The 27985-nt window shown below is 46.9% G+C and overlaps 3 protein-coding genes across 8 annotated transcripts in view; 2 read left to right on the forward strand and 1 right to left on the reverse strand.

The window, feature by feature from the left end:
- The first annotated feature begins 1864 nt into the window (after positions 1–1864).
- LAT2 (linker for activation of T cells family member 2) lies at positions 1865–16773 on the forward strand. 2 transcript variants are annotated; one of them, XM_048324255.1, is made up of 13 exons: positions 1867–2078; positions 7005–7107; positions 7774–7813; positions 9274–9317; positions 10161–10215; positions 10854–10897; positions 11657–11695; positions 12253–12283; positions 12418–12497; positions 12908–12973; positions 13749–13811; positions 14637–14721; positions 15958–16773. In XM_048324255.1, the coding sequence occupies exons 1-13, from the start codon at positions 1938–1940 to the stop codon at positions 15974–15976; spliced, it is 810 nt and encodes a 269-aa protein (XP_048180212.1). In that variant the 5' UTR covers positions 1867–1937; the 3' UTR covers positions 15977–16773. The 2 variants fall into 2 exon arrangements, with proteins under 2 accessions (XP_048180210.1, XP_048180212.1); XM_048324253.1 differs by lacking the exons at positions 14637–14721; positions 15958–16773 and having other exon boundaries at positions 1865–2078; positions 13749–14125.
- RFC2 (replication factor C subunit 2) lies at positions 8806–27914 on the reverse strand. Of its 5 annotated transcripts, XR_007207650.1 has the most exons (13): positions 27805–27914; positions 26621–26690; positions 25767–25808; positions 25263–25369; positions 24011–24112; positions 23143–23243; positions 22327–22484; positions 21899–21964; positions 21363–21443; positions 20923–21036; positions 15934–16074; positions 13311–13396; positions 8806–10545 (listed from the first exon to the last, which is right to left on the reverse strand). XR_007207650.1 is itself a non-coding variant. In XM_048324249.1 (12 exons), the coding sequence occupies exons 1-12, from the start codon at positions 27912–27914 to the stop codon at positions 10516–10518; spliced, it is 1122 nt and encodes a 373-aa protein (XP_048180206.1). In that variant the 3' UTR covers positions 8806–10515. The 5 variants fall into 5 exon arrangements, 4 of the variants coding, with proteins under 4 accessions (XP_048180206.1, XP_048180209.1, XP_048180208.1 ...); XM_048324249.1 differs by lacking the exon at positions 13311–13396; XM_048324252.1 differs by lacking the exons at positions 13311–13396; positions 15934–16074.
- The window catches only part of CLIP2 (CAP-Gly domain containing linker protein 2), a 99174-nt gene continuing 99059 nt past the window's right edge, over positions 27871–27985 (forward strand). The window contains exon 1 of the mRNA XM_048324232.1: positions 27871–27957. The gene's annotated coding sequence lies outside the window, so the exon portion shown is untranslated. The remainder of the gene's footprint in view (positions 27958–27985) is intronic.

Genomic DNA, 27985 nt, shown 5'->3' on the forward strand with positions numbered 1-27985 from the left:
GCAGCAGGTCTCAATGAGGCAGAGGGTTACAGGAGGGAGAGGACAGACAAGGGTAGAGCCCAGTTTCCCAAGCCAGGTTTGATGCCTGAGGGGTCATTCTGTGTGTGTTGGAGGGGCGTTGGTCTGGCCTCACAAAGAGCAGAACCTGTGGCTGTGCTGGAGAGTTCTCAGAGTGAGGACTCATCCTAAACCTTTACATCCAGCCCTTCTTGGGAGAAATGTGAAGAAGGGAGATAGGATCCCCACAGAGGCATGTGCTGCTGCAGTAATTACCCTCTAATCAAGGTGGTTGGCCTCTCCAGAGGACTGATGCCTTTGAAAGGCATCACTCTGCCCAAGAGCTGTCATATCACACTGGAGTGACTCTGCTGCATTGCTCCTTGGGCACAGGAGCAGCTTCTGCCTGCTCTGAAGAGGCTGAGTGGTCCATCAGGGGACAGTCTGGGGACTAACACGAGGTGCAGCCCAAGCCAACCAGGGTAACGTCCGCACCACAGCACCGAGTCATCCCTGAAGCTCTGAGACCCACCAGAGAACCTGTAAACAAATACGTGGCTCCTTTTTAGCAGTGGCTGTTCCTGATGTGATTGATTCCAAGTACAAAAGGCAAATTTAGTCTCCAGCATATTTAGACTATCAGTTCTGCTATAAAGAACTCTTTTGCAAAACTTCTGTTGTCAGCTTATGTTTGAACATGTAAAAACCCTGCAAGAAATCTGTTAGTAAACTATTTAATCATTAAGACCTCTGCTAGAAATGCCAATTTTGAAACAACTTTTTTGGCAGTGAAAAAAAACATTTCACCTTTTGCAATGTCCTTTACACAAAGACCACCCAGAAACCACGTGAGCAATTGAAAGCTGGGTCTGCCTCTTTTTATCTTTGGTTCAGATTATACTGATTTCAAGATAGGCTTCAGCACCCGGATTTTGTCTGGGAATGGCTCTGGAAGGTGCATTATTTTTGCATCTCAGGTTAGAATTGGAAGAGAGAAAGTCTATTTGCATGTACAGTGGTTAATATCTTATTGAAGTAATGTTTCCTCTGAAAGCTCAATAGCCAGATTTCATCCCAGAGTTGCAAAAATTGTAACCATGTGGCTCCTTAATCATTTTTGTGATGAAGAGTCCCCTTCTCGCACAGAGAGCTGGGTGTAGGTGGCTGGTTGTGGCAGCTTCAGAGTGCCCTAATTTAAATATAACAAAATTTCCCTTTACTGTGTAATTTACATGTAAGAGAGGCTTTGTAGAGCCTTAGTGAAAGCAGCATGAAACGTTTTGTTTATGGTTGTAACTCGTGAGCCCCGTGGCTCTTGCACTCTTGTTGCACAACCACGCATTTCTGTCTGTGTGCAGACTTCCCTAGTGCTGGAGTAGGGTCCCTCTTTCATGGAGTGTGACAGGGCTCACAGCCAGTACATAAATTCCCTATTATTCATGAACCCTCCTTATTCCATTCAAGCACCAAAAATTTTTAGGAATTACGGTTTTTTTTTATTTTGAGGAATGCAGTGAAATTGTGCCTGCTGCGTGCAAAATGCCAATGCTGAAGCCTATGAGCTGATTTTATTCTTACAGCGCTGGACAGCAACTCCAGGTTTGCCCACTAGCAATGGTGACCTCGGGCTATTTGCTGCCTTTGAAACTTGTTACCATCTTTTCCATAAAAACTAAGAGAGGGCTTGCAGTTTGTTGTGCCTGCTTTGAGATTTTCCAGGCAGCACCTGCCACTTCCAGCGCGCAGCGTCGTTCCTGTGAAGGCTCTTTGCCAAAAGGAAGCCTGAACTTTCCTTGGGGCACCAGCCCCATCTGAACCTCAAGGGAAGTGACCTCGGTGCCGTGCGTGGTCCGAGCCTGTCCCTGTCGCCACGGGGTCACCGTGAGCCGAGCGGGGTTGTGCAGGCGCCGTCCCTCGGGGAGCCGCGAGGCGCTGCCCGGATGCTGGGGTTGGTGATTCACAGGGGACAGGAAACCAGCAGCTGCTCCGAGCCCGGGAGGAACCGGCTCCAGCCCCGGCAGCTGCGCCCCAGAGGTGCTGGAGGAGATGGGACACAGCGGGGAGAGCGGCTGAGGCTGTGGGTAAGGCGGGGGAGGGAGGGAGGGGTGGGGAGAGGAAAGTGTCCGGAGGTGCTTGGGGCTCCTCTGGGGCCACTAGCCCACCGAGCTCAGAGATCCCAGGTTAGACCTCGGTGACCCTTTAAAGAAGTTCAAGGTCATCCCTGTAAAACCTTTCTGAAAAGCAGCATGGTGGATGTTCCCTCCTCGCTGCTGCTTCTGGCCGTCACCAGCTCCAAGGTGGGAATTACCAACTCTCTCTTCTCAGCAGCATTTAGACCCCTCTGGACCTGAGATGAGTCCGTCCTACACAACCTGCATTGCCTGTTTTACAGTACTGTCCTTTACCTCTCCTCATCCATCTGCTGATGGAAACGTGGGTTTAATTACATTATTTCTGCACTCACATCTTCTAAAATACTCTGGAAGATTCAATCTTTGCTGAGCTTCCCTCATCCTTGCGTGGTCTTTCTTCTGGCTCCTGCCTGTAGCTTCTGGGACTGCTGCAGCCCACGCTGCTCCCCCTCCAAAGCCCAATCCTCAAAAATAGCTGATTCAAACGACAGTTTCTGGGTTTTCCATTGATTACAGACCTGACTGGTTTCATGGATATGAATGTATTTATTTTACTGCATGTAAGTTCTTGAAATTGCTAATTCTAGATGGAAAGAGATTTGGTTTTGCATGAGTTTTCTCTTGCGTGATCAATGCTCAGTGTAATATGGGCCATGAGGCAGATAATTTAGCAGAAGAGGGTAATTTTGGGATAATCTTGTGTGAGATTGGCTCATTTTCGTGGTACTGGAGTATGTAGTTACACAGGGGTTGCCTGTATTGCTAACATGGCATCCCCTGGGCTCCCAGTGGAAGTGGATGATGCTGTGAGGCTTCAATGCTGCCTGGAACAGGGAAGTTACAAATACAAGATATGTCTGTGAGTTACCTTTTTGTGCTGCCATGCCTGTTGTGACTGGGGTTTTGCACCGTATTTTCCACCCAAGGTTTTTTTTAAAGTATTTTCCGAAGTTATAATCTATGTGAAAGTTGGTTTATCAATTCTAATTTTCCCCTTTTATCATATGTTCTACTGAAATGCATCTATTGGCATAAAATCCTGATCTGCCTGAATAGCTGTAAAAACCCCAGACTTTATGGCAGCAGCTTTCCTAAGAAGCCTGACACTGGCATAAATCTGGTAGGAAATGAGATGACCTCTGGAAAGGAGCTTTTTTGGAGGCTCAGTGCTGGTCATTGAAGTGGTTCCAGCCACAGGAGCTTCCTTGGTCTGAGACTTCAATTTCTGAATTGATGGGACTTTCTGTGGCAATCTGTGCCACACAGGCAAACAGAAAGTGGAGTTGCTTTTCTTAGACATGTTAGAGACATTGAGTCAAGCTGAATATTGCATCTGTTCAACAAGTCAGTGTGCTGAATTTCATATGGCAAGTCTTTAAATACACTCTCCACTTCGTATTTCATACCAGTGACTCATCCTACCAGCCTGAAGTAGAATTAATTTACTGCAAACTGGTGCAGACCACAAAACTTTCTGGAGGGGAGAGAAGGTGACTGGTTTATATTTGTCTTTTGGGGATTTTTTGATGAATAGATAGAATACATAATATAAATACATTATTTTAGTCGTTATCTTGCAATGTAAACACAGGGGTGGGCTTGACGTCTGCAAAGGGCTAAAATGTCTTCAGCAGAAATTATCTCATGGAAAACCAGGCGTTGCTGAGGCCACATCAACACATTCCTCACCCTCCTGGTTTCTCAGTAAAAAGTTAAAGTTCACTTTAAGTGCTCTTGCAGGTTTTTTTTAGTGAGCTTTGTGCCTCTTCTGCTGCTTTTGGGAAGTTCTTCCAGACTTTCCATCCATTAGGAATTTTATTTCCAGTCTGTGCATATCCAGCTTATATCCACTCACTTTACATGCCAGAATCGCCTTAGTTCAATTCAAAAGTTTTTCTCATTTTGTTGTGCAGCTCTTGGACAGACGGACAGTGAGTGTCCATGTCCTCTTACTCTCCATTTCAGTGGAATTAAAAGCAGGAGACCTTTTAGTCTTCCTGGATAAAACCACCTCTCCTTCCCTTGGATCTTCATAGTGAGCCTTGTTACTGGGGTGAATCCTTAAATTAGGAATGACAAGACCTGGCACAGAGTGGATAAGATTTTGCAAGTTCATTAATTCTTCCTAAACTTTTTTAGTAAGAAAAAGCCTGTCTCCTTGATTGCTAAAAATATCTGAGGCCAGAGAAGGAGCAGCCCCTGTTTGGGAAGGCGAGCTTCGCCCTCTGAAGGAGACCACAGCCCTATCCAGACTCCAGTGTGTTGCTCTCCCAGGCATTGCTTGTCTGGAGCAGCTGCTCCTGGGGGATTTGCGGGGTTGTGGTGCTCAGGGTGTGCCATGGCCCCCCTGGCTTCCTCAGCACAAAACGGGGAAAAACAGGCAAAAGGAGAAGAGAGAAGTGTGTGAACAGAACAGGGCATTGCGACACTTAACTAAACTAGATGGGAACCTGTTTGCTCCCCGAGTGTGGGTTTAGCATCTTGAAAGCAGGGCTGGCCATCCATGAACTCCACATGTCCTTCTGTGCTGAGACCTCCATGGCTCGAGTCTATTTGTTCTCCTCTCCAACTCCCCAAGGCAGAGCACAGCGAAGCATGTTCAGCCTTCCAAATATTTTATTTATATCCTGCCAGCCATGAGTAAGTGCTTCCAGCCTTCTGCTTGTCATAAATCTGTTCATCACCTCCTTCTGTCATCTCCTTACCAGAGCAGGGCTTGTACCAAAAGAAAGGATTTTCCATGAACTTGGGTATTTGGGGAGCACAAATGATCTCAGGGCTGATGGTGTGTGTGTGACTTGGGGGATAAAGCTGTGATGGGGTGGGACACACCATGTCCTGTTCATCAGCCCCTCAAATAACCACTTTTTGTGTCCCTGGTGAGTGGGGGCTCAGGAGCAGCCAGGTTTTGCTGCCTCACTGCCCGCGACTGAAATAAAACTGGCTCTGGAAGGGAGAAGGTGGCCTGCCATGCAATGGGACAAACTAGGTCAGTGTTGTCAGGTGCCTTCAGCTCTGCCTTCCCTTCACTTTAAAGAAAAAAAAGAGAGAAAAAAAAGAGAAAGAAAAAAGAGAAAAAAAGCCAGAAAGCCCACAAACAAAGCAGCAGCATTGCAGCCCTTTGTATTTTGGTCACCAGCATTGGGCCAACTTCCTGCAGCTGCCTCTTGGAGATGCTTTGGAGATGATCTACAGCTCATGATTTCCATGGGGGATGCTGAGCAAAGGAAAAATGATGGGAGAAACCACAGGGTTTTGACTAGGCCCTGTTGGGTTCTGGTCCTGCACCTCTGAGGTGGGTGCGTGGAGGTCTGGGCACTTAAATTTCGAACAACTCGTCTCATCTTCTTCAGGAAGTGCTGCAAAAAACTGTGCAGAGAAAGAGAGGCCTCTGGGGGTCTATAAAGGGCAAAGCCATGGTGGAGCGAGTGCTGGTAGCTGCTGGGTCCTGAAGAGCCCAGGGAACCTGGAACATAATAGGAATAAGCCCAGTTTGTTCTCAAGCAAGGGGTGGTCTCAAAGCCTCATTGAGGTCACTTCTGGGCAGCCAGACGGTGTTTGGGAACCACTGAGAGGATGCTGACACCAAACCCCTTCAGCCATTGCTCCCTGTTTTGCTCAAGGTCTGTCTGAGTGGAAATGAGGGACTTCCCTTCGTCTCCGTTCCCTGCCCCATGCTGATTTACACCATGATTATTTTCACCATGCCCTGGTAATTAGGACCTTGGCACAGGACTGAGACTTCAGTGACGAACTGGACCACAAACCTCCCACCAACATGCTCAGCTGCTGTCCCAAGTGCTTGGCAGGGACAGGAGGATGTTGCTCAGTCCCCACAGGCTCAGCTGCCATGGAAGGCTTTGGGTTTTCTCCGACGTGACCGAGCTGTCAGAGCAACTTCCAAACTTCTGTGGAGTTTGGGCAGAGAAATGTTGTTTATTCCACTTTAATCAGGCAGAGACAGAAGGTGCTGAGCAGGGCAGTATCAAGCTGCTGCTTTCTATTGTCTGCTACTGGCATTTGTTTCATTAATTTGAATTATTTTAATTATCAATTATTATAACATATCTTTCCTCCTCCATTCACCAGTATAATCCAGGCTTAAGTTGTAATAAGAGAGGTTGAAGGTAGGCAGTAGGAAAGCTTCCTGCTAGCCAGAGCGATGACGTACTGGCCTTTGGCACATTGAAGCATCTCCATCCCTAGGGAAAAAAGTTTATTAAAAACACAAAATAAATTAAAATAATCTGTAATTTAAAAAAATCTGGCCCTGGGGAATAGGAATGGGCTCAATGATCCATCTCAGTGCCAGCAGGCTGCTTTCTGTGATATTTATAGGATGTTTTGTATTTTAAAGGAAGAAGTTGAAGCCAAATCATGCTGATTGTTGAAAACTGTTAGCTGCTGTTTCTGGAAAAGCCTGTCATGGAAAGGAGGGGAAGGAGCCGGTGGCTGAGCCAGCTCAATGCAGAAAAAGGCATGGGGAATTTAACAGTGGAAGTCACTCTGAGCTGCAGAAAAGAGCCAGAGCACATTGTGCAAAGGTCTTGACCATTTAACTATTGCTGAGTGCCTCCCTTTTTCCCTCTATTCTAGATATTAAAAAATTACTGTCTGCTGACAGCGTTTGATGGCAGCAGTGTGGGTTTGGGGATTAGGAATGAGTAATTCGGAGCAGTGCAGGAAAGGGCATTGCCTCTGCTGCCCCGTCATACAACCCGAAAGTCCCTTCTGCACCCTCAGCAGCCTCCTGGCTCCATGGGGGTGTGAGGGCAAACAGCACGTGGCTTTTTGGGGGTAAAAGCTCTCTGAGGGATAGCCTCACACCCCCGTGTGCTCCCCCAGCTCACGGGGTCCCCTTGCCGTGTGTTTCAGGCTGGATTTGGCTGGGCCATGGTGCAGCCGGAGCTGTGGGCGGCTGCGGCGCTGATGCTGCTCGGGGCGGCCCTCAGCCTCTGCCTCAAGTGCCAGCGCTCCGGTAAGTTCTGCCCGCGGGCTCTGGGTCCTGCCCGCCGCCCTGGCTGGGCTTTCCTCTTGGAATGTCCCCCCCGCCGTGTGGATTTGGTTCTGCTCAGCCATGGACCAGCTTTGCCCTTGTGGGGATGCTCACACAGCTTGAGCGGGGCAGAGGCTCTGCCAGAGAGCTGCGGGGGAAGGAGCACCCAAACTGCAGCACCCCTTCCTTGGGGTGGGTGCAACACTGTGGGCTGCAGACCCCTCTCCGTGGTCATCGTGGTTTTGGGACTCCACCTGGGAGGACCAGCTCCGGTTACACAAATCCTGCAGAGGGTCTGGGACAGGAGGGCAGGCATGGAAGGGGAGTCTGGAGGATAAATTCATACAGACAGTAGGGTGAGCACCCAGTGGGGTTTGAGCCCCTTCCCAAGCACTGGGGGGGTTTTAGTGGGGGAGAGGCTGCAGTTTGGGGACAGGACTGGTTGCTTTGCTTTGTGGGGTTTGAGACAAAAACCACAATTTAAACATGGTTTCAAAAAATTTCATCAAAACCCTAGTGCAGCTGCTGCTCACTGCCTCCACTGTCCTGATGTGTTGAAGAAGTTCTGTGAATGTATTTTATTGGCCTTTCTGATCTCTAACTCCCAAATCATCCTTTCTAAGAGCTTTTTGTTCCCTTCTCTTCCAGCTACCAAACGGGAGACACAGCTCCATGAGCAGAGGAGCCAGTAAGTTGCCTTTCCCTGTTGTGTTTCTCCCCCAAACAACTCACCCAGGGTGAGCCCCAGAACCAGATCCAAGCTGAAATCTGGGTTTATATAAAATAAAATAATTCCAGGATGGGATGCAAGGTGGTGTCCCCCAGCCCAAGGTGCTGCTGAAGGGGCAATGCCTTTACAGAGAATAATCCAAAATTAAACTGAAGCTCTGACTGTAATGTCTTGAGTCACTAACTAGTTGGAAAAAGGTCTGGGAGAGAAGGGCAAGTTCCTACCCTGTTCTGTTGTGCCCTGAGATGAGACAGAAAGGTTGGTTACTTTGTAAAGAAGCCCCTGCCCTTGACTGGTGCTGGTGGGACCCTGTACCAGAGCAACCACTGACCTGCGGCACAAGAAATGAAGGAAATGCAGCGTACACACATGCACCACCCCTTATTTCCTTCAGCAACAGACAAACCACAGTAAATTACATTTAAAAAGAAAAGTTGGGTTGTAAGCTTTGTTACAAGAGCAAACGAGGTGCAACAGGGCTCTGCAAAGGCCTCCAAGGGTTGGGGTGTTTGTTTCTGTGGGGAAAGGCTCCAGAGGGATCCATTGCAGACTGATGGAGCAGCCACTGAAGGCTCCATCCCCCACGGGCTCCATCCCTCACAGACTCTTGCTGAATTGTCTCAACTTCTTGAAACATACCTGGGTTAGGTGCTTTGACTTCAGGTTTGTGGTGGTGTGTGCTCTTTTTAGAGATGTGGTGTGGGTGTCTTGCAAGCAAAGTGGTTTGACTCTACGTTTGGGTTTTTTGATATCTCTCCCACCAGCCCTGTGCCATGAATCCCAGCTGGGTATGGGGCAACCCCAATGAAAGAGGGGGAAATGGTTCCCAAAATTGGAGTTAATAAGTGTCTGTGTAGAAACACCTGCAGTAGAAAAGGTGTTGAATCCTCTCGTGCTCTGAAAAGCAGCTCTCCTATTAACTAAAAAGTAAAGAGGTTACTGGGCATAGGTTATCACTGATAACATTATTTTATTCATATTGATGTTAAGGAATGATGGGAGGGGCAGAGGCAGCAGTGGAGGCGAAGCAGTGGGGTTTGAAGCCATTTCATGCATGAACATCCATTTTTTTTGTGGGTAAAAAAGGCTCTTCTGGCCTTTGGTTGCTGAAGCATCAGAATGGGAATCCTAAGAGATGTTTTCCTTATCCCTGAACCCTTCCCTTAACTGATGTTGGCTGCTCTACCAGTGGTCCAAAACCACATATTGTCTTTAAAGGATCAAAGAAGAGTCTCCAGGAAGATGTTGCCAGCTCATACAGGCCCTGCATGACATGCTGAGTGATGCAGCTTGGCATGTCCCAGACCCCAGCATGGTGCTCTCTGCCCTCCACTCACCAAAGAGTCAAGTCTCTTTTATCTGTTTTCTTTGTCATAAACCCCAAAATTCAGCTGAGGTTTCACTGCTATTTTTTCCAGGCTCGAAAGCCAGCAGAGATTTGAGGTGATTCGATCCCATACCAGTGAGTATGAGCATTGCATGTGGCTCCTGCCTCGTGGTGTGGGGGCTCTGCATGCATAGAGCAGGGTGAAAGTAATATTCAAAGGGTCACCTTGAAGCCAGGCCATGAAATGATGAGGCCTGGATTGTCCAAGCCACCTTAGATGCTTCTAGGGATGCGAATTCTGAGCTCTAGGAAAAAAATGCCTTTTGCATTGAAAATAATTCACTAAAGCAATGTTGTTGAAAAGTGACACCTCAACTTCTGGGGCTCTTGGAACCATGCTGTGCACCCTGTGAAAATGAAGGTGTGGGTGATAGGAGTGACTCATTCATCATCCCCCCTCACTGCTTCCTGCGGCAGGTTGGGTTCAGCGCTGACCTTTTGGCTTTTATATCACAATGAGCAGCTGCTGAGTCCATGTGAAATGTGTCCATCTGCAGATGGCTCTGCCCTGCCCCAGGACTCTGCTGGGTCCAAGCCCCTTAACCCCTCCACAAGTCTCTGTTTCATCCCAGCCCGACCAAAGCTCTCGACTGCACCTCACAGTGTGGAGGGAGGGGAATGACCCCCAAATCGAGCGGGTTTGGGGGACAGCAGGCAACAAGGCAGCAGCTGGGATTGTAGCTTCCTCCAGCAAGTGTTTGCAAGCTCTGCGGTCTGCACAGACACCAGCTTTTTCTCTAGTTGTTTCCTGTTTTGACCATTTTTGAACATTCAAGGAACAATTTGGAAGCTATTTTAGGATGCATTAGGAAAATGCTTGCCAGTCCTGGGGATTCCTCTCTGGTGGATGTTCTGTGCTCTTTGAAATATCTGCTGCTGCCATAATAATTTACACGATAATTGTGTTGTTGTTGCCAGCTGCAACCCGAAGGCTGGAAAAAATTAAGGAACCTGAAAACTTCTCAATAGCAAGGTAGGTAAAAAACTCAAATAAAATCTAGCTCTAGAGCTAAGGTTGGATGAAGTTCACACAACATACATGAACACTTGGGATTGCATTCTGGGCCCTATAGATGTGGCTTGGATTTAGAATTTTAGAATCAAAGAATAGTTTGGGTTGCAAGGGACCTTTCAAGGTCATCTAGTCCAACCCCCCAGTGAGGAGCAGGGACATCTTCAACTTGATCAGGTTGCTTCATTTATCGATGGTCAATAGTATGTTTAGACTTCTTCTGGATTTTCTTCAGTCTGACTGCATTCTTCTGGCAACTGATTAAATCAAACCCAGGAAAGTGAGCTGTGGCTGTACATAATAGATACATTGTGGAAAAGAAATGGCCATTATTCACTTACAAGCAGTTTGATGTGAAAAATCCCCTTCTCCCCATCACCAAAACCCCCAGAAACTGCACAGCCATGATAACTCTGCTGCAGTGTTCAAACATAGGTATTTTTGTCTTGGGATTTTACCCCAAATTCTTCATCTCCCCTTGCTCCGTGTGTGTTTGATAACCTCACAGGGAAGTTTCATGGATGGTCCTTCTGATGGTGTGTAACTGCTGGTAGGGTGTGCTCAGACCTGGGATTTTAGGTCTCATTTCTCTCTTTCAGGAAAGCCACCGAAGAGCTCAGTGCTTCCTGTCACACTGGATATGGTGAGCAGCTTCCTAGGACAGGCAGATCCAATGAATCACAGAATCACAGAACGGTTCGGGTTGGAAAGGACCTTAAAGATCATCTCCTTCCAACCCCCTGCCATGGGCAGGGACACCTTCCACTATTCCCAGGTTGCTCCAAGCCCTGTACAGCCTCGCCTTGGACACTTCCAGGGATGGGGCAGTCGCAGCTTCTCTGGGCAGCCTGTGTGAGGGCCTCACCACCCTCATAGGGAAAAACTTCTTCCCAATATCCCATCTATCCCTGTCCTCTGTCAGTGGGAAGCCATTCCCCCTTGTCCTGCCACTCCCAGCCCTTGTCCAGTCTCTCTTGCCTCCAGACACTGAAAGGGGCTCTAAGGTCTCCCCAGAGCCTTCTCTTTTCCAGGCTGAACAACCCCAGCTTTCCCAGCCTGTCTCCAGAGCAGAGGGGCTCCAGCCCTTGGAGCATTTTTGTGCACTCCTCTGGACTTGATCCAACAAGTCCACCTCCATCTTAATTTGAGTCTATCCTAGGTCTGAGTTTAAAGCCCAGTGCTCATCCTGCTCTGGCTGACCAGTCTTGGTTAGAGCCACAGGCATAGATTGTTTAAAATATTCCCCCAGCTATCCCAATTCCTGTACCCTGGAGTGTCCAACCTTGCAGCCATGTCCCCTGACCTCAGAGCTGAGTGGGGGTAGAGCTGCTGCTGCTGCTGAAATACTCAGTGTCTCCATTGTCAAACTGCTCCCATCACTCCCATCATCTCTTGTCCCCAGGGAGCAGGGATGAGTCCAGGTACCAGAATTTCCTTGCAGGTAAGTGCTGCAGCCACATGTCTGGGGGTTTGGGAAGGAAGGCTGCCGAGGGGATGGGAGGTCCCAGGGCATGGGAGCTGGCAGGGAGCACACAGGCAGCTGGCACTGCACCTGGCAGAGCTCTGGCTCGGTCAGTTTAGAGATTGCTTTGTAAGACACACACTGATCTGACTAACGGGCAGAGCTCCCGAGCCCTCTGCTCCCTCCCGGGGCAGTGTGAGCTGGTGCTTGCCCTAAGAGGATTATTGGTGCGTGGGGCTGTGCTCTCCTTTCCCAAGCTGGGGAGCATATTCCCCATCTCCCTGCCAGCTGGCAGGATGTGTCCATGAGAAGTGCAGAGCCAGGGTTTTCTCAGGACCTGGGGTGAATCAGGGCTACCTCCCTGTGCTCCAGCCACCTGGCTCTGCTGTGGATGGGCTTCGGGGCTGTGCCAGGGCTTATGGCTGCTGGGGACATTGGCTGTGGCTGTGCTGGGGGGTTTGTCCAGCTGTCCCCAGGGATGGCTGTTCAGGTTGATGCCATGGTGGGGTGCTGACAGCAAACCCTTGTGCTTGCAGAGAACTGCCTGCAAGAAGATGCTGCCTATGTGTAAGTACCCTGTGCTGCCACCAGCCCGGTTGAGTGGAGCCATACTGGTCCCAGTGCTGTCCTGGTACTCCCATAGCTCAGCCTGGGAAGCCTGTGCTGGGCAGGAGAAGCTAACAGTGCTGCTCTTCTCACAGGGAGCCCATATCTCTGGATTACTACTACAACTGCACCAGGTTCTTCGCCCCACCCCGTGGTAGCTGCCCAGGCAAGCAAGGTGGGTTCCTTCGCATGGCTGTCCCATGGCTTCAGGGAGCTTGTGAGACTGTTCTTGCTGAGGTCTGTGCATCACTGTGTATGGCCTGAAGCAAGTGTGGGTCCAGGAGACACATTCATTAAAAGGGTGTAGCAGGGCTGTGGGGCTTGAGGGATGTCCAAGCCCCCATCAGTCCATCTGTTGCCTATAAACAGGACAGCCCAAAACCATTGGCGATAATGCTCCTGTGGGAGTGACCACCCGATTCCACTGCACTGGGATATCCCATCCCTAGGTCACCACAGGCCATCACAAAGACTATCTATCTTTTAGCTAATCTACATTTCATTGTGGGAAACAGCCCCCTCCTGCTGAGGGATCTTCCCAGGTCACTTCCTTAGGTCCTTTGTCACTCCTCTTTCTTCTGTCAGAGAAAGATGAGGATTCCTATTCCTATGAAAATGTCACCATTGGAGCGTCTCGGGGCTCCGATCCAGGTAAGTGTGTTGCTGTCATGGTTCGTGTGTGTTACACAAAGTGCAGAGAGGGACGGTGACCTGCTTAGCCAAGAGAAACCTGCTTGTTCACAGCTCAGCTCTTCCTACTGGCTCTGTGCCATGGAGCTGGAGCTCCAGGGGCGGCTGCATGCACAGAGCAGGCCTGGAGCATTTCCCCTTTCTGCAGGAAAATGCACATGGTGATACCTCCAACCTGATCCCTTTGACTTGGTGGTTTCTGCAGCAATTCAGGAGCTTTGGGGTCTACATCTCTAGGTTTTTAGTGTTGTTACAGCCAGGCTGATCATGGTTCTAGCCCATGGTTCAGCTTTCTCACCGTATCCAGTACAAGAAGGCTGCAGCCACAAAGCTTCTGGAGGATGACATTGGCCCAGTGTCCATTCAGGGCTTCCAGCATCAGTCCTGGGATGTTGTAATCAAAAAAGGAAGTCAGTTTGGTTTCCTTCTGTGAGTTAACACACGCTTTCTGCACTGCTAAAGCCTGCCCTGCTCCTGCCTGGCTTTGTGCAGAGTGATTAGAGGAGGCAGGATCAGCAGGGACCCGTCTGATCCCCATCCGTGCCTGCACATATCCAGGCACATGGCCAGGGCTGGAAAAATGATGAGGCAGCATCAGCAGATCTGTGCCGGCTGGAAACTCGGCCACGTGCACTGCGCAGTCAGGGTGCGGTGGTGGGAGGGGGGTTTCACAAAGGCCCATTTTTAGTCCATTTGCTGTTCAGTATTGTCCTGTCCAAACTCTTCCTTGTCACAGATGACACTGTAGACTATGAGAACAGCATGGCGATACACACATGGAAACTCCAGCAAGGGCAAGGTACGTTCTCAGCTGTTATTTGCTGTTTGGGGATGGGGCTCATGGGCAGACTGCCTGCTACACTAGGCCAGTATAGACCATGCCAGGGCAACACAGCCATCACCCTTGTCTTGAATTTTTTCCCCAACTGTGATAAATATCCAAGGCAATGTGCAAATTGCTGCACAGGCCCATAACTGAATGCTGCTCCATTGGGACGTGGTGTTTCTCGTACTCAAAAGGCCACCATTTGGGTGGCTGTGCCTAAACCCTGACCATGGGATGCTACAGAAAAATGTTGCTCTTCAGGTCTTATATCCTCTTACATTTGAGGTTGCCCCAGCGCGAGCACAGCTGTGTAATCCCCTGTGACACAGAACTGTGTGCACACACCCACTGGGTCAGCCCTTGACTCTCCTGCTGTAATCAGGGGGCCTATTTCTCAAGTTGACCTTTTAACTGCAGTTTAATCTAACTTGTGGCTTCCTGTTGAGGCATGGGGGGGAGTTCTGGCCTGGGAGATAGTGGGGAGTGTACACATAGATATTTAAGAGCTTTTTGTCTCTGGTGTGAAAGTTGCCTAAGGAAACTGATTCCTGTTTGCACACTCTCTAGATTAAATCCCTTTTGGCTCTGAAGAGCTGCCCAGAGTGTTTGCAAATTTGCTATGATCATTTTGAAGCCTCTTCAAGGAGACCTTGACACTGATCTAAGGTTTCTTAGACCAGGCACAAAAACACATCAGCACCAAAGGCTAAATATTGGCAGGACACATGGTGTGTCAGTGGTCTGTGTGTTTTTACATCAACCCACTCATTGATGAGTGCTTCCCATCCTCACCCACAGCCCCGCTGACAGAGAGCCCGGATGATGAGCCAGACTACATCAACGCGGGTCCTGTGTCAGGCCCTGCCCTGCTATCAGAGCAAAGGTAGAAACAGAGTAAATGGTTGATATGTTTATGTCGAGTGGAAGGATTTGGTTTATGGTGTTTATTTAGGGGTGGGAGGATTTGGTTTATGCCAAAGGGAGTTCGGCTGGCAGCACCAGCACAGCAGCCCACATGGGCAGTGGAGGAGTGGGAGGAGCCCACCCTGTGCTGTGCCACATCTCTGGCTAATGCCAAGCTGACTAACATGGACCACGGAGACAAATTTGTCCAAGTCCATGTCCCAGCTCCAGTGCTGCCCTCCTCCAACAGGCACAGGAACTCTGAACTGCTCCAGAGCAGCTTAAGGCAGCGCTGCTACGTGCTGTGGACAGGGACACCCAGAACCCCCTGGCTCTGAGCAGGGATTCCCTCAGCTAAGCCCTGCCTGCTGTGCTAAGACCACATATCCTGCCCCATTATCAGCACCAACCTGATGCTGCTGATAAAGAATTAGTCAAGGAAGATAAAGGAAAAAAACCTGCAGAGAGCTGCAGGAAGGTTGCATGACAGAGGGACAGTGAATGATGTACTCGTTAGTGCTGGTCACCCTGCTCCAGGCTGGACTAGGACTCCAGCTGGGAGATGGACTGGGACCAGTATCGCTCTCCTTGTTGGATTTTTACTCTCTTGAGCACCTGCAGAGACCCAGTGGGATTGTCCTTATGCCATGTGCCAGCTGCTGTAGTTTTATAGGGTTTTATATTCCCCAGACTGTAGGCACCAGCAGTGCACAGACTCCCAAAATCAGATCTTTCTGAAGCCATGCAGACTACTTAAGATTTGTACCCACCATGCAAAGCACAGTCATCCTATTCTGCACCCTATGGCATTTGCTTCTGCCAGATGTAGCTGGACATGGAAAAACCCAGCCTGAGAAACCTGACCCAGCCATACCTTGCTGCCAGGCATTTTTTGCCATTATAATGATGCCTCTGTTGTAGCCTTTGCCAGCATAATAATATTCTGAAATCTCAATCTCCAACTAACAAATGCCAGCAGAAGTTCCCCACCAAGGGAGGCTGAATTGAGGAATGGGCTCCTGGTGCCTCCGTGTGTCCTGCTCTGATCAGGGATCATCCTCCAGGAGCACAACTGGTGTTTCTGCTTAGACATGGACATTTTGTAGTGTATGTCACTGCTTGTCCCTGGAAAGAAAATGTAGCAGGCAGAAGAGTTAAGTTGAAAGCAGGGATTAAAAGTCAGTGGACTCACTGTTTTTTCTCCTCTTATTTCAAGTATTCTGCATGAAGTCTGAAGAAATCTTTTGCTGAGCTGTAAGAGTGCACCCAGCGAACGTGCACAGGGAGAGGGGAGATTTCCATGCCTCAGTGAAATCTCTTCTCCAAACTGTGCCTGCAATGATGTAGAAGGATGTTACTGAAAGGACGAAATGCGCTGCTTGAAGCCCCACAGAAGTCCAGCTGCAAACCGCTGCCCCCAGCGACCATGGGCAAGCCCCAGGCTCCTCATCCCATCTCATTTCCCTGCATGTCCACTCGGGGGAAGATGGCCAGGCTGGGCAATGTTTTCTGCTGTCAGGCATGAAATGAATCCTTAACTTGCTGAGCAGTAATGCAGCCGGCTACCTAATTTGTCAGGGTGACTCATGCACGATGGTATTAAGCCATAGGGATTATGTTTGGATTTAGTTCCTGTGCTCTCCTACAGAAGCAGTTTCCTACACAAGAGGAACTGACAAGACAGAGGTTGTGTTTATAACAGCAGTGGTTGTCTGGAGCTGAATGAGATTCCAACCTGTTCACAAAAGCTAAAGAGGATTAAATGCCTGCCTTATCCATGGCTTGTAATTCACAGTGTTGGTCTATAGCAGTTTTCCTCATGTTTCAGTATCAGTTTCATAATGATACAAAGCACCAGCAACAACTGTGAGGGTCAGATCCACAGCCACCAGCCTCAGAAACTGTACCAGTCCCTCAATATGGCTGTAGGAACATCATCCCAGAAAGAGAATCTCTATCTCCTGAGCCCTGATGCACAGATCTGGCACTTCTGGAACACTTATTTATTAAAACTGAAAGCATCCAAAGAAAATGGGGCGTTTTGTTACGGTTTGCAATTATACAGATGTCTTCATGGTCAGGTGACCCAGAAATGGGAGGACTTGAGGTGACATGGGAGTAATGTGCAGGATCTTATGGGGAGAAAATGCCTTAAAAGCCTTCTTCCTCAAAATCGGATTGGAAAACTGTGTTTCAGGAAAGAACACAGCCCACACTCACGGTGAGTGAGCAGAGAAGGGGAGCTAAGGGTTAGAGAGCCGTGGAGTGGGAGAAGGGATGTCAGACGCTTCCTGCTAAAAATGACTTGGCTCTAACTTCAGCAGAATCACCCAGAGACCACAGGTGCCCACCGTTGGTGTAGCTGAAACTGTGGGTGGGTTGGAGTCTGGCTTAGGAGAAGGTTTACTAGTGGCTCCTACAATTGCTACAAGTTTCCACAGGACTTTTACAACAGAGAAAATCTAGTGCACTTCAGGGATGCACACAGGCAGGGAGCTACAGCCTGGTTTTCTGCTCGCCCCAGCCCAGCTTCTCCTCGCATCCTTAGGTTTCCTGATGGTCAAATGCTCTGCAAAAAGTCTGCACAGGTGCATGGCAGCAGGGTCCCCGTGAGCTAGAAGCACAGAGTGACAGCCTGTGCTGGCTCTGCACAGGCTCCCAGGCAGGTAACGGGTGCTTGAAATTGTCCCTGGCCCTCACAGGGCTATGAGACTGTTGGGATTCATCCTCAGCACCTGAAGAAGCTCCTGCTGTCCATGAAGTGCTGCAGACTGTGGATTGTTCACTGCAAGGGTGAGCTTGTTCCAAGTGATGTCTGATGATCTTACCCACTGGTAATTCATCTCCCAATCAAGGGAGCCATTCATGAATAGGAGATTAGCAGCAGTGACAGATCCTTGGCACACAGCAACAGATCCAGCTGGAGACCTCCCAGAAAGTTCTAAGCATTAGGTCAGTGCACGGTCAAAACATGAAAAGACAAGATTTACTGCTCTCCTCACTAAGCAGGGAGGCAGATTACACCAATTAGATTTTCTTGGTACAAGGTTCCTCCATTGCCAAAGTCTGAGTTTGAAAGTTGTGGAGCCAAAGCAGGCAGGGCAAGAGCTGGATGTGGAGAATTTTCCCTTTGCTTACTGGGTGTCTGAGCAAATCTCCCTTTGCAGCTCTCCAGAGCAGTCAGCTGTAGTGAGGGGTAAATCCATCCTTAGCTTTGTAAAAGCTTCTGGAGCACTTCTCAGCCAGTCACCTCATTACACTGGAAGGTATCCAGGGACTGTTTCAGGAACTCTCATCAATGTTTGTTATTAGTCTTGCTCTGAACAACCTCAGTTTGTCTTTGCCATGAGTGAGTACGGATGTGTGTGTTCACTGACACGCTGTCCTTTCAGGATTGGCTTTAGGTTTGCAAGGATTTCTGGTGCTCAATCAGAATTGCTAGACGCAGTGTCATTTAAACCTAATACAAGGAGACTTACATCTCCCCTGGGCCCACCTCCTTCTCCTCACATTAGGTAGGCAGTCAAGTGAGAAATTCACTTCCTGTTTTCAATTTAAGATGCTTTAGAAAAGTAGTTCTGGCACTGCTGGTGCAGCTCTGAAATGGAGCTGGGGAGCCTGTGCTAAGTGCTGGGAAGCAGCAGCTCTGCACTCAGAGGGGGAACAAACACCTTTGGAGAGTAGGAGGTGTTGGTGGCCTCTGGGATCAATACTAGTCCTCTTCTAAAGAAAAGTGAGTGTGATTATGTCCCCACAGAGCTGGAAATGATTAGCCCAGAGGAGAGTGCTCCAAACTGGAGCTGTGAAATGCAGCTACTGAATATAGTTGAGAAGAAACCCTCTGAAACCAGGTAGGAACAGGAGCCATGACCCTCCATGTTCCTCACCCTTCCACTGGCACCACCACTGTAGGCAGGCACATTCCACAGGGTGAGGACTGGCCTTGAGTCGTCCTAATACAGTGTTTGCTGCTTTATGAAACATCCATGGTAACACCTCTTCCTTCCCCATTCAGCAATGAACACATTTAACAAGAAAGCAGAGACAGAGTAGGCTGGTTATGATGTGCAGTCAAAGGAAAATTAACCTTATTTAAATTTTTGGGGACGAAAGCTGTGATGCTGTGTCTGTAGAGAACTCAGCAGCTCAAGCCCCAGTATTAAACTATTAGTTGTGTACTTAATATTGAGTTTGTGCTGATAGTCACTGGCTGGGAACCAAAGCCTAAGTGCAGTACATATCTAGTGAAGGAAGAATGTACTTTTGAGCACTACATCCATTATTCCAAGAGCTGTTCGCTGCATGCCCTGCACTTTAGCTGCCAATACCCTTGCTCTCCTGCACATTGAATCACAAAAGTTTGTCTGCAGGCTCTGCCAGAGGAGCTGCAGGAAGACTTGAGGGGAAAGTCACGATGCCACCAGCTCTTGCTGCTGAAACTTGTGACCCCTTTGGCTTGTCAGAGAATGGGAGAGTGTGCCCAGCCCCTGCCTCAGTGCAGGACCAGTCCCCAGGCTGAAGCCAATTAGTGCTGCCAGGAAGGATCCGTTTGGCACCAAGACAGCTGCAGTAGGGAACTGAACACTTGGGGTGGAAATCATCAACAAAACGGGCAGAAGTGCAACACCAGCAACTTGTGACTCTGTGCTCTTTCGTGTGACTGCTGTAACCAGACCAGGCTTCATTATATTAAGATGTATCTGCTTGGAGGCACAAGTCCCACATCTCATATCAGGTGGTCAAATTCAATTTATATTTACTTTCTCTCTGCATTTCACACTTAATTGCCCATCTACACTGGCAAGGTGTTTCCAAAACTGGACAGGAAAACATGATTCTGTAGCTTCTTGGCAGGCTGAAACTATGCCATTACCTAACCTGGACAAGCAGGGACAGGAAAGGGACCTCACATGCAGAGCATCCCAGAATTTAGTAAAATTTTTAAAGATTACAGAAGGAATATCCAAAATATAGTGGCACCATTAAGAAATGTGTAAAATTTCTCCTGTATGTTTGGTGAAAATACCTTCCCTACCCACAGGACAAAGTGGCACTTGCACAATGTATCTCAATTATAACTTCAGTTAATGCTGTATTTTGTGCAAAAAAATTCCTTCTTGGTCTTGGTAAGATCACTGATGACCAGGCTTGAAGTGTAATCCCTAACAGCAGGGTTCCATTTTCATTTCTCCTGCTTAGGTCTCAGTACCACGGACATAAGCAGTTTTGCTGAGTGCACTGGAAAGATCTTACTGCTCTGGACTGTCACAGTCCTCCATTCTATCCTGGTTATAAAACACATAAAAGTTCACAGGTTAAAGTAAATTTTAGAGCTTTATTGGTCTAAATAAAAAAGCATGAATCATTTTTGCAAAAAAATCTGGTTTCCTCTCAGCAGGCTCGAGGAGGTGCCTAACTGGCTGCAGGGGCTGCAGTCTTCTGGCACAGCCGGGCCAGCAGCCCAGCCATTTGTAAAAGGGAGTTCACACCTTCTGCTATCTTCATGTGAGTGTACCCGATTTCCTGGTGACAGAGACATTGTCCAGTCTTCTGTTTGCCCCCCCAGTCTGTGTATATTTTACTAATGACTAAATAGAACATACCTCTTACTGCTAAAAGACCAGCTTCAAGTCACTCTAACTTCACAGAATGTATCTACTCTATAAACCAACTAAAATGCCTTTTGTTTTGAAAATCAAAGCCTTTTTTCCCCCCCCACTTCCTTTGTAAGAAGCAAGGTGCCTACATATAAGGACAGGTTTCAAATATGAAGAGTGATTTCATATCACCATCTTAACCATTTGTCAACTGCCTGTTAATATAATTTAATATTTTACTATCTGTTGGACTAGAATCAAGTACGCACTTGATAAACATTTTCAAGGAGTTATTTGAGGTTTTGGTACAAATAATAAATTCAGCATTACATCTGCTATTAATTTTGGCTGATCACTAAAGTGCCCCCTGGCACTTCTGTGGATGTTCAGATGCTAAACTTCAAGTGACCCTTACTGACAAACTGATGATGCAGTGGGAAAGAAAGCTGTAATGAGTCAAGAAACACTTTCTTTATGCTAATATACAAGAAATTTTAAATGGAAACCCCTGAGGCTGCCCCCGATCACATCCTCTTCTTGAAAAGGCCCAAAAGATTCCCATCAGGAGCTGGGTTAGTACTAACCTTGATAAATTCCAGTTTCAGATATTCTGGCATTTGAAAGGTTTTACACACACGGAAGATATTGCCAATGACATCTTCTGGAGAGTATCCAAGTCGCCACAGGTGGGCAAGAATCTGTGCAGGCAAGAACAATCCCCCATTTATCTGCCAGGTGAGTCAAGATATTGACTTTTGGAACAGCTGTATATAACTGAAATTGCATGTACTATTTATCAGCTGATTTAACCTCAAGCATCTAGCAAGTAATTTCACTACAGCTTCCTTTTCTGCATGTCGGCTTATTTATCTGAACAAACTCCCACACAAAAGGGATTTAGTTCATCTACGTGGTATTGCCCTTATCTTAAAAAACAACACACATTGTGAATTCCTCAAAGCAAACAAAAAAATTTGTAGAGAAATAATGTCTTTCTATACTGACACAAGACATGAAAACCAACCTTGTATGCTTCATCAATATTTGCATTTATGCAGTGTTGTATCATTTCCTTCACAAGCAGAGGATGAGGCTCATCACATACCTGTATCCAAGAGAAATATTACACTTAAAATATTAGAAGACTTTGTGTTAAACCTCTGGTATTTTCACCAAGCTTCCATGGAGCTGAAGTACTGAATCAGAAATATTCCATAATACAGACTAAATTTTAAGTAATCTGACTTTTCAGATAGTCTGTCATGGCAGACTCAACAGCATGAAATGAGAACACCCAAGTATAGGTTCCCAAGTTATCACTGAAATTTCCCAGCAGTTATGTGATTTGTGTGCTTTGAGAGAGCTGCAAAGCCACAGGGGCTCAGATGTGCCATTAGGGACATCTTTTCAAAAGGCATATGGGCTTTTTAAAGTCTAATGCTGTAACTGCTACATACACAGGGCTGTCTGCAAACTAGCAAAAAGGCTTATGTGTCCAATGGAATCTCACACAGCCATAGGGCTAAACTTCTGGCAAAACTGTTTTCAGCTATTACTGACCTTAAAGACATTTTCACTGTTTATAAAGCCAAATCCAGAGTATGTGGATTGTAGGTTGTTTAATGCCTGTGAAAGAAAAAAAAAGACACTATTTATTTTCTGAAGTGCTCTACTTCTCACTCCTCTCCCCAGGATGAAATGCACTTCAGGAAATGATGCCAAATAAGCAGTTTGCAATTAAACAACAGAAAAAAAATCACCAATTTCTGCTGACTTTATTTCCTCCCACAAATTTGGTATCCACTTCCCACCAACTCACTTTTAATAAGCATTTTAAGCCCTCACAAAACCAAATAGTTTAGTTACTCTTGGGCCATAAGTCACATCCCCGTTGCTTTACCTCTCCAGAGAGAAATCCTTGAGAGCTGCAATTCAGAAGTTTTTTGCTTTAAATAGAAGCCTTTGTTTCAGTGTCTTTCTCCTCTTACCTGTCTCATATCACCTTGGGCTGTGAAGATAATGGCTTCTAGTCCATCGTCTGTATATGATACATCCTCTTTCTCAACAATTTTCAGTAGTCTGGCAAGGATTTGTGCATCTGTCAGCTTGGTGTAACGCAGCACTGCACACCGAGACTGTATAGGTTCTGAGGACAGAGATGTGTAATTAGCTTCTCCCTTTTTCTCAAAAAACCCCACAATGAAACATGTCTTCATTTCAGTTTCCAACAATTCTTACATCTTGTAAAGAAAACTGGTATGTAAGCTCCAAGCAGAACACAGCCTCTCCTTAAGCACATACAATTGTTACGGTCCTTCCCTTGAGCCCAAATGTGCTACTGGAGTTTTTCCAGTTTTGTGGAAATATATACAAAGCTCAGCTTCCTCTGTTCTCCTGGATTTCTGAATATAGATGTTTATCACGTTATTTTATCAAGGGAGCTCTAAAGGTCTGCAATGTGTTCACCTATAGGCAAACTTAAGATTATGATTCAGAAAGGACAAAAAGGGTACCCAGTAAACAATACATCAAACATCTTAAACTGTAGCAGAGTGGGATGCAGATTAAGCCCAAAGCTTCTGCAGTCACATATGGCACTATCCATTAAAAATGGCTGCTCAAAGGGTTCTCTGACTATACAAATAAACTCTCCTATCAGCTGAACTACAGGTGGCTTGATTTTTCAGAAGTACCATGCTTTCTTGCAACAAGCTGGTCCAAGGTATTTCTGGAAGCTGCCTTGGAAGTTAGCCAACAGTATGGAGAACATATGACAAGAACACCCAGGAACCAGCAGCACTTACCTATGATTTTGTCAGAGGCATTGCACGCAAGTGCGAAGCGTGTTGTTTTGGAATAAATTTCCATTGTTCTTCTCAATGCTTGCTGTGCTCCATCTGTCATGCTGGAGGGAGACAAGGAGTTAGGACAGATTTTGCTCTTTGCTCACTCATAAGTGCAGCCTAAGAACTATTTTCATACAAGCTTCAGAGTTTACTGATATTAAGCTGTGCTTTGTAAATGACTTAATATTCTGGTTTGATAAACTAAGCAGCTTTTTCTAGTCACGTGAACAAACCCTGCAATGTCACTGAGACCTCCAAAACATGCAAACTGACATCCATAACATGCAAAATGAAATCATTAATGCTCTGAAGAACACTGCTAAGAATATTAATACACCACCTGCATAAGGTGGAGGAGGAGAATGTTCCATTTTCGTCCAGTGAAATTCTCTATATGAGCCAAACTCTTCAAAGAGAAGGAATCACAGAATCACAGAATGGTTTGGGTTGGAAGGGACCTTAAAGCTCATCCAGTTCCAACTCCCTGCCATGGACAGGGACACCTTCCACTAGACCAAGTTGCTCCAAGCCCTATCCAACCTGACCTTGAACAGTTCCAGGGATGGGGCATCTTTCCAGCAAACTGAAAGGTGCTGTTTCATATCCAGAGCACTCCACGTCAATATTCAGCATCTCTTTTGAAGCAGTAATCTCTGCTTGCTGTGAGTACTCCCATAAAAACACTGTTCAATCCATATTAATTTCCTAACAAATTGTTTTGAACAGCTTGATAGAAACACTCAATACTGTCCAAGATTGGAGCTCTACAGACAGGAGAGATGTGGCACATTTCACACAGTAGCTGAGGTCATGAAAAGCAACATACCTGTCTGCTTCATCAAGGATGATTATTTTATGCCGACCTTTTGGAAGTGTGACCTTTTGCTGGGCAAACATTTTGATTTTGTTTCTTACAACATCAATGCCTCTGGAACAATAATTCAATTGATTGATGATACGTTGGGTGAAAATACAGAATAGATTTTTTTTCAGCAGCTACAGCAGAAGTGCTCCTGGTTCTCCCACTGTTTGTTCCTGCCCCTTCAGCTGTTTCAGTACAACTGCTATGGAACCATGCTGTAAGCCACACTGTCCAACTGATTCGGATTCAAACACCAACAATCCTTGCTTTAGGGGGTCTTGAAGAAAATAATTTAACAGTAGCAACACAAATATACACAAAATCAGTAACCTTACTTGCAGTACCACCACAAAATGACTTTGTTTGGCACAAGGAAAGGGTAATAAATAACAGCAGAAGCATTTAAGATTGCTTTGCCAGTTCTTCCCACAGCTCCATCCACAGCCCCAGCTGTATCTCAGAAGAGTTTAAGAAAAACAGCTGGATGGAGTGAATCATATCAGCACAACATGGCTGTCAGTGCAAAGACCTACTTTTATTAAGAAAGGATTTTACTTTTTTGTTCTGTTTAGAAAAAGAATGTTGTGATTCTGTTGTTCTTCTATAACTGATACTAACAGAGGTAGGTGAAGGGTATTGTGCTCAGACAACCCACCAGGTAATGTCAGAATACTTCAGGATGGGTCTGAACAGAAATTGGGAAACGTAATCAGCCCTTAGTGCTGAGAAACATAATCAGCCTCTAGTGCCCATTAGATCCTTGGAGTACAGTCAGTGTCCCCTACACATCTAACACCCTGATCCTACATTTTAATCAACTGCCCTTGTAGTCCTAATTTCTCTCCCTCTAAGCACTGAAGAGTTTCAGTATAAACAACCTGTTCACATTTCATTCTTAGGATCCTCATGAATGCAGTGGGAAGCTTAACTCTTTCAAATAAATTTGAGAAAAAAGTACCACTATGGATTCTGCACTCTACCTGTTTATATTTTCATTAATGAAAGTATCTATAAAGTTTATAAAACATCAAGAAATAATATCTGTGTTGATGGGTGAACACCAAAGATTGCCTAAATTTTAATTGGAAAGACTGTACTAAAATAAGTCTTAGACGTTTTACTATAGCATTAAGCCTATGAAACTGGCCTGGGTTTAAAAACAGAAATGGAAACTTGCTTTTTCATTAAAAATTTGGTAAGATTTATTCATTCTCACCTGTCATTTGAGGCATTCAGCTCCAGAACAGCATCCTTTAATGCAGGACCAAGCAGAGCACGAGCCAGGCACAGGATACTGGTGGTTTTACCTGTTCCTGGAGGGCCCTAAAAATGTGACAATGCAGCAACTGCTGATAAGTTTAATGCAATTGTCTAAGCTGTGCTCTCTACAAATCTCCTCGGTCATGAAAGAAGGCTGCAACAGAGGAACTGCAGAGAAAACATCAGCCTGGAAGCTGTGCCTGAGCTCAGGATTCTGCTCCTAACAGAGGACGTATGCTGCAGGGAGAAGCACAGGATGTGTTTCAGCAGGCACCTGAGGCAGAGTTAAACTTGTTTCTCTGTGTATTCTGCCAAGAACATTGCTCCAAGACCACACAACCAATATCTCTCCCTCACCAGTACACTCAGGCACAAAGCTGATCTGTACTGGGAGGCCATCCTGGCTAGATTTCAAATCCAGGACTAACACTGAAATACAGAATAACACAGCAATACTCACAGCAATTATAATATTTGGTACATTTCCCTCTTTTGCAAAGACCTAAGAAAGAATGATAATAAGAAATTATGTAAGAAAATAACATGAACAAGCAGTTTCAATTCTGTTCTATTTTAAGCATCAGAAACATGCTTTTTTTCCCCTCCTGTTTCCATTTTTTGAACCTTGGTGCTTTTATATGTTTGGTTTTTTTAACTGAACTGTTAGAAATCAGCCCCTAGAATAATATGGAAATATTTAAAAGGACTTAATGCCACAGGTCTTTAGTACTCTTGCCTTTCCTTTGCATCTGTTTTAATTATACACTTGCTAGTATAATCTTTCTGTTAACAAATACTGTGTTCACAGATTAATTTGTCATAGAATTATAGAATCCTGGAATAGCTGGAATTGGAAAGGACCTTAAAGCCCATCTCATTCCAATCCCCTGCCATGGACAGGGACATCTTCCACTAGACCAGGTTGCTCCAAGCCCCATCCAACATTGCCTTTGACAATTTCAGGGAAGAATTGATACAGCAAACATTTCTTTAAAAAAAATAAAAAATTATGTTTCTTTGTGTTGTTATACGAATTATGTTTATTAATTGAAACAATATTATTATAACAGCTACAAATTATCTAAACTGTATCAAATAGCCAATTTAAACATTCCAATTGAAAAAGGCATATTTCCTTAACACACCACTCAAATATTATGTAAAACTTGGAATTTTTTAAGTAAATCAGGAAGCTTTCTTACATGTACTCAAGTATGTATGTAAAATACAACAGTGTTTTTACTGGCCTGTGGATCTATAAAGAAATATAGATATATAGAAATAAAGAAAAAAGATACAGGGACAGCTACACACCTCCAACCTGCTCACAGTATCTTCATTTCCAACTATTTCAGACAGTTTCATGGGTCTGTATTTTTCCACCCTGTAAAAGTAAAACTCCACACACTTCACCACATCTAATAACGCTTTAATAGTGCTTTAGAGTGATGGACAAGGAGGATTATGTTAAGAGAGCACGGGACAAAGATGACTGGACATGTCTTCAGTGCAAGTGCTGCAGGGTCTCCCTCACTGCTAAGCACAGCATTCCACAAAACTAATCATTCACTCAAAGAATCCCAGAATGGTTTGGCTTGGAAAGGACCTTAAAGGCTTAAAGGCCATCTCACTGGAGCCTCCTGTCATGGGCAGGGACACCTTCCACGAGACCAAGCTGCTTCAGGTCCAGCCTGGCCTTGAGCACTTCCAGGGATGGGGCAGCCACAGCTGCTCTGGGCAATCTGTGCCAGAGCTGTAGCACCCTGAAAGAAACACTTCCCAAGGAATCAGGGCCCAGACTGAAGGACAGATGGTATAAAAATTTATTCCATTGGTATAAAAAAGAAAAAGGAGGGAAAAAAATGCTCAAACAGGAATTCAGTGCCTCAACCTGAGGGGAGAAGCCACCCTGCGTGCTCTCCCGTAGTCAATACAGTGCAGGGCTGACTTTTCTCTGGGTTACAAAGGAAAACAATGGGATTTTCTTCACTATTGATTTCTGGAAGTGTTCAAGGCCAGGTTGGGGCTTGGAGCAACCTGGTCTAGTGGAAAGTGTCTCTGCCCATGGCAGGAGGCTGGAACAACACGGCCTTTAAGGTGCCTTCCAATCCAAACCATTCTGTGATTCTGTGATTCCTGCCTTCCCAGCCCCGGCAACAGACCGGGCAGGTCACAGGGCGCAGGCAGAGTCCCCGGTTCCGAGCCAGACTGAGCTCTTGCACCCCGGCAGGCATCGGGGGACGGCCTTGAACACGCGGGTCTGGCCGTGGCCGGGCGCGGCCGCCACGATCCCCGCGGCCGCCACAGCCGCTTCCTTCCCGCCAGCAGCGCGGCCCGCGCTCCCCTCGCGGGCCATGGCGCCCACAGCCCTGCCCGCCTCCGCGCTCTGCACCAATCACCGCCCGCCCGCCCCGCGCTTCGTCCCGCCTCGCTCCCTGCGGCGGGCCTTCATGGCGCCTCAGGGCGGCCGCCGTCCCTCGCCCGCTGCCCCTGCTCACCAGGGCAGCTCGTAGTGGCCGCTGCCGCCGATGGGCGCGGGCTCAGCGGATCCCCGCTTCTCGCCTGCCGACGGCCCGGCCTTCTCGTCCTCCGCCACATCCACCTCCATGGCGGCGCAGTTGGCGCTCCCGGCCCGTCTCCCCGCCGCCGCCGTGAGGGAAGGGGGGGGCCGTGTTGGCG

The sequence above is a fragment of the Corvus hawaiiensis genome, chromosome 20 (assembly GCF_020740725.1).
Source record: "Corvus hawaiiensis isolate bCorHaw1 chromosome 20, bCorHaw1.pri.cur, whole genome shotgun sequence".
Classification (NCBI taxonomy): Eukaryota; Metazoa; Chordata; class Aves; order Passeriformes; family Corvidae; genus Corvus; species Corvus hawaiiensis.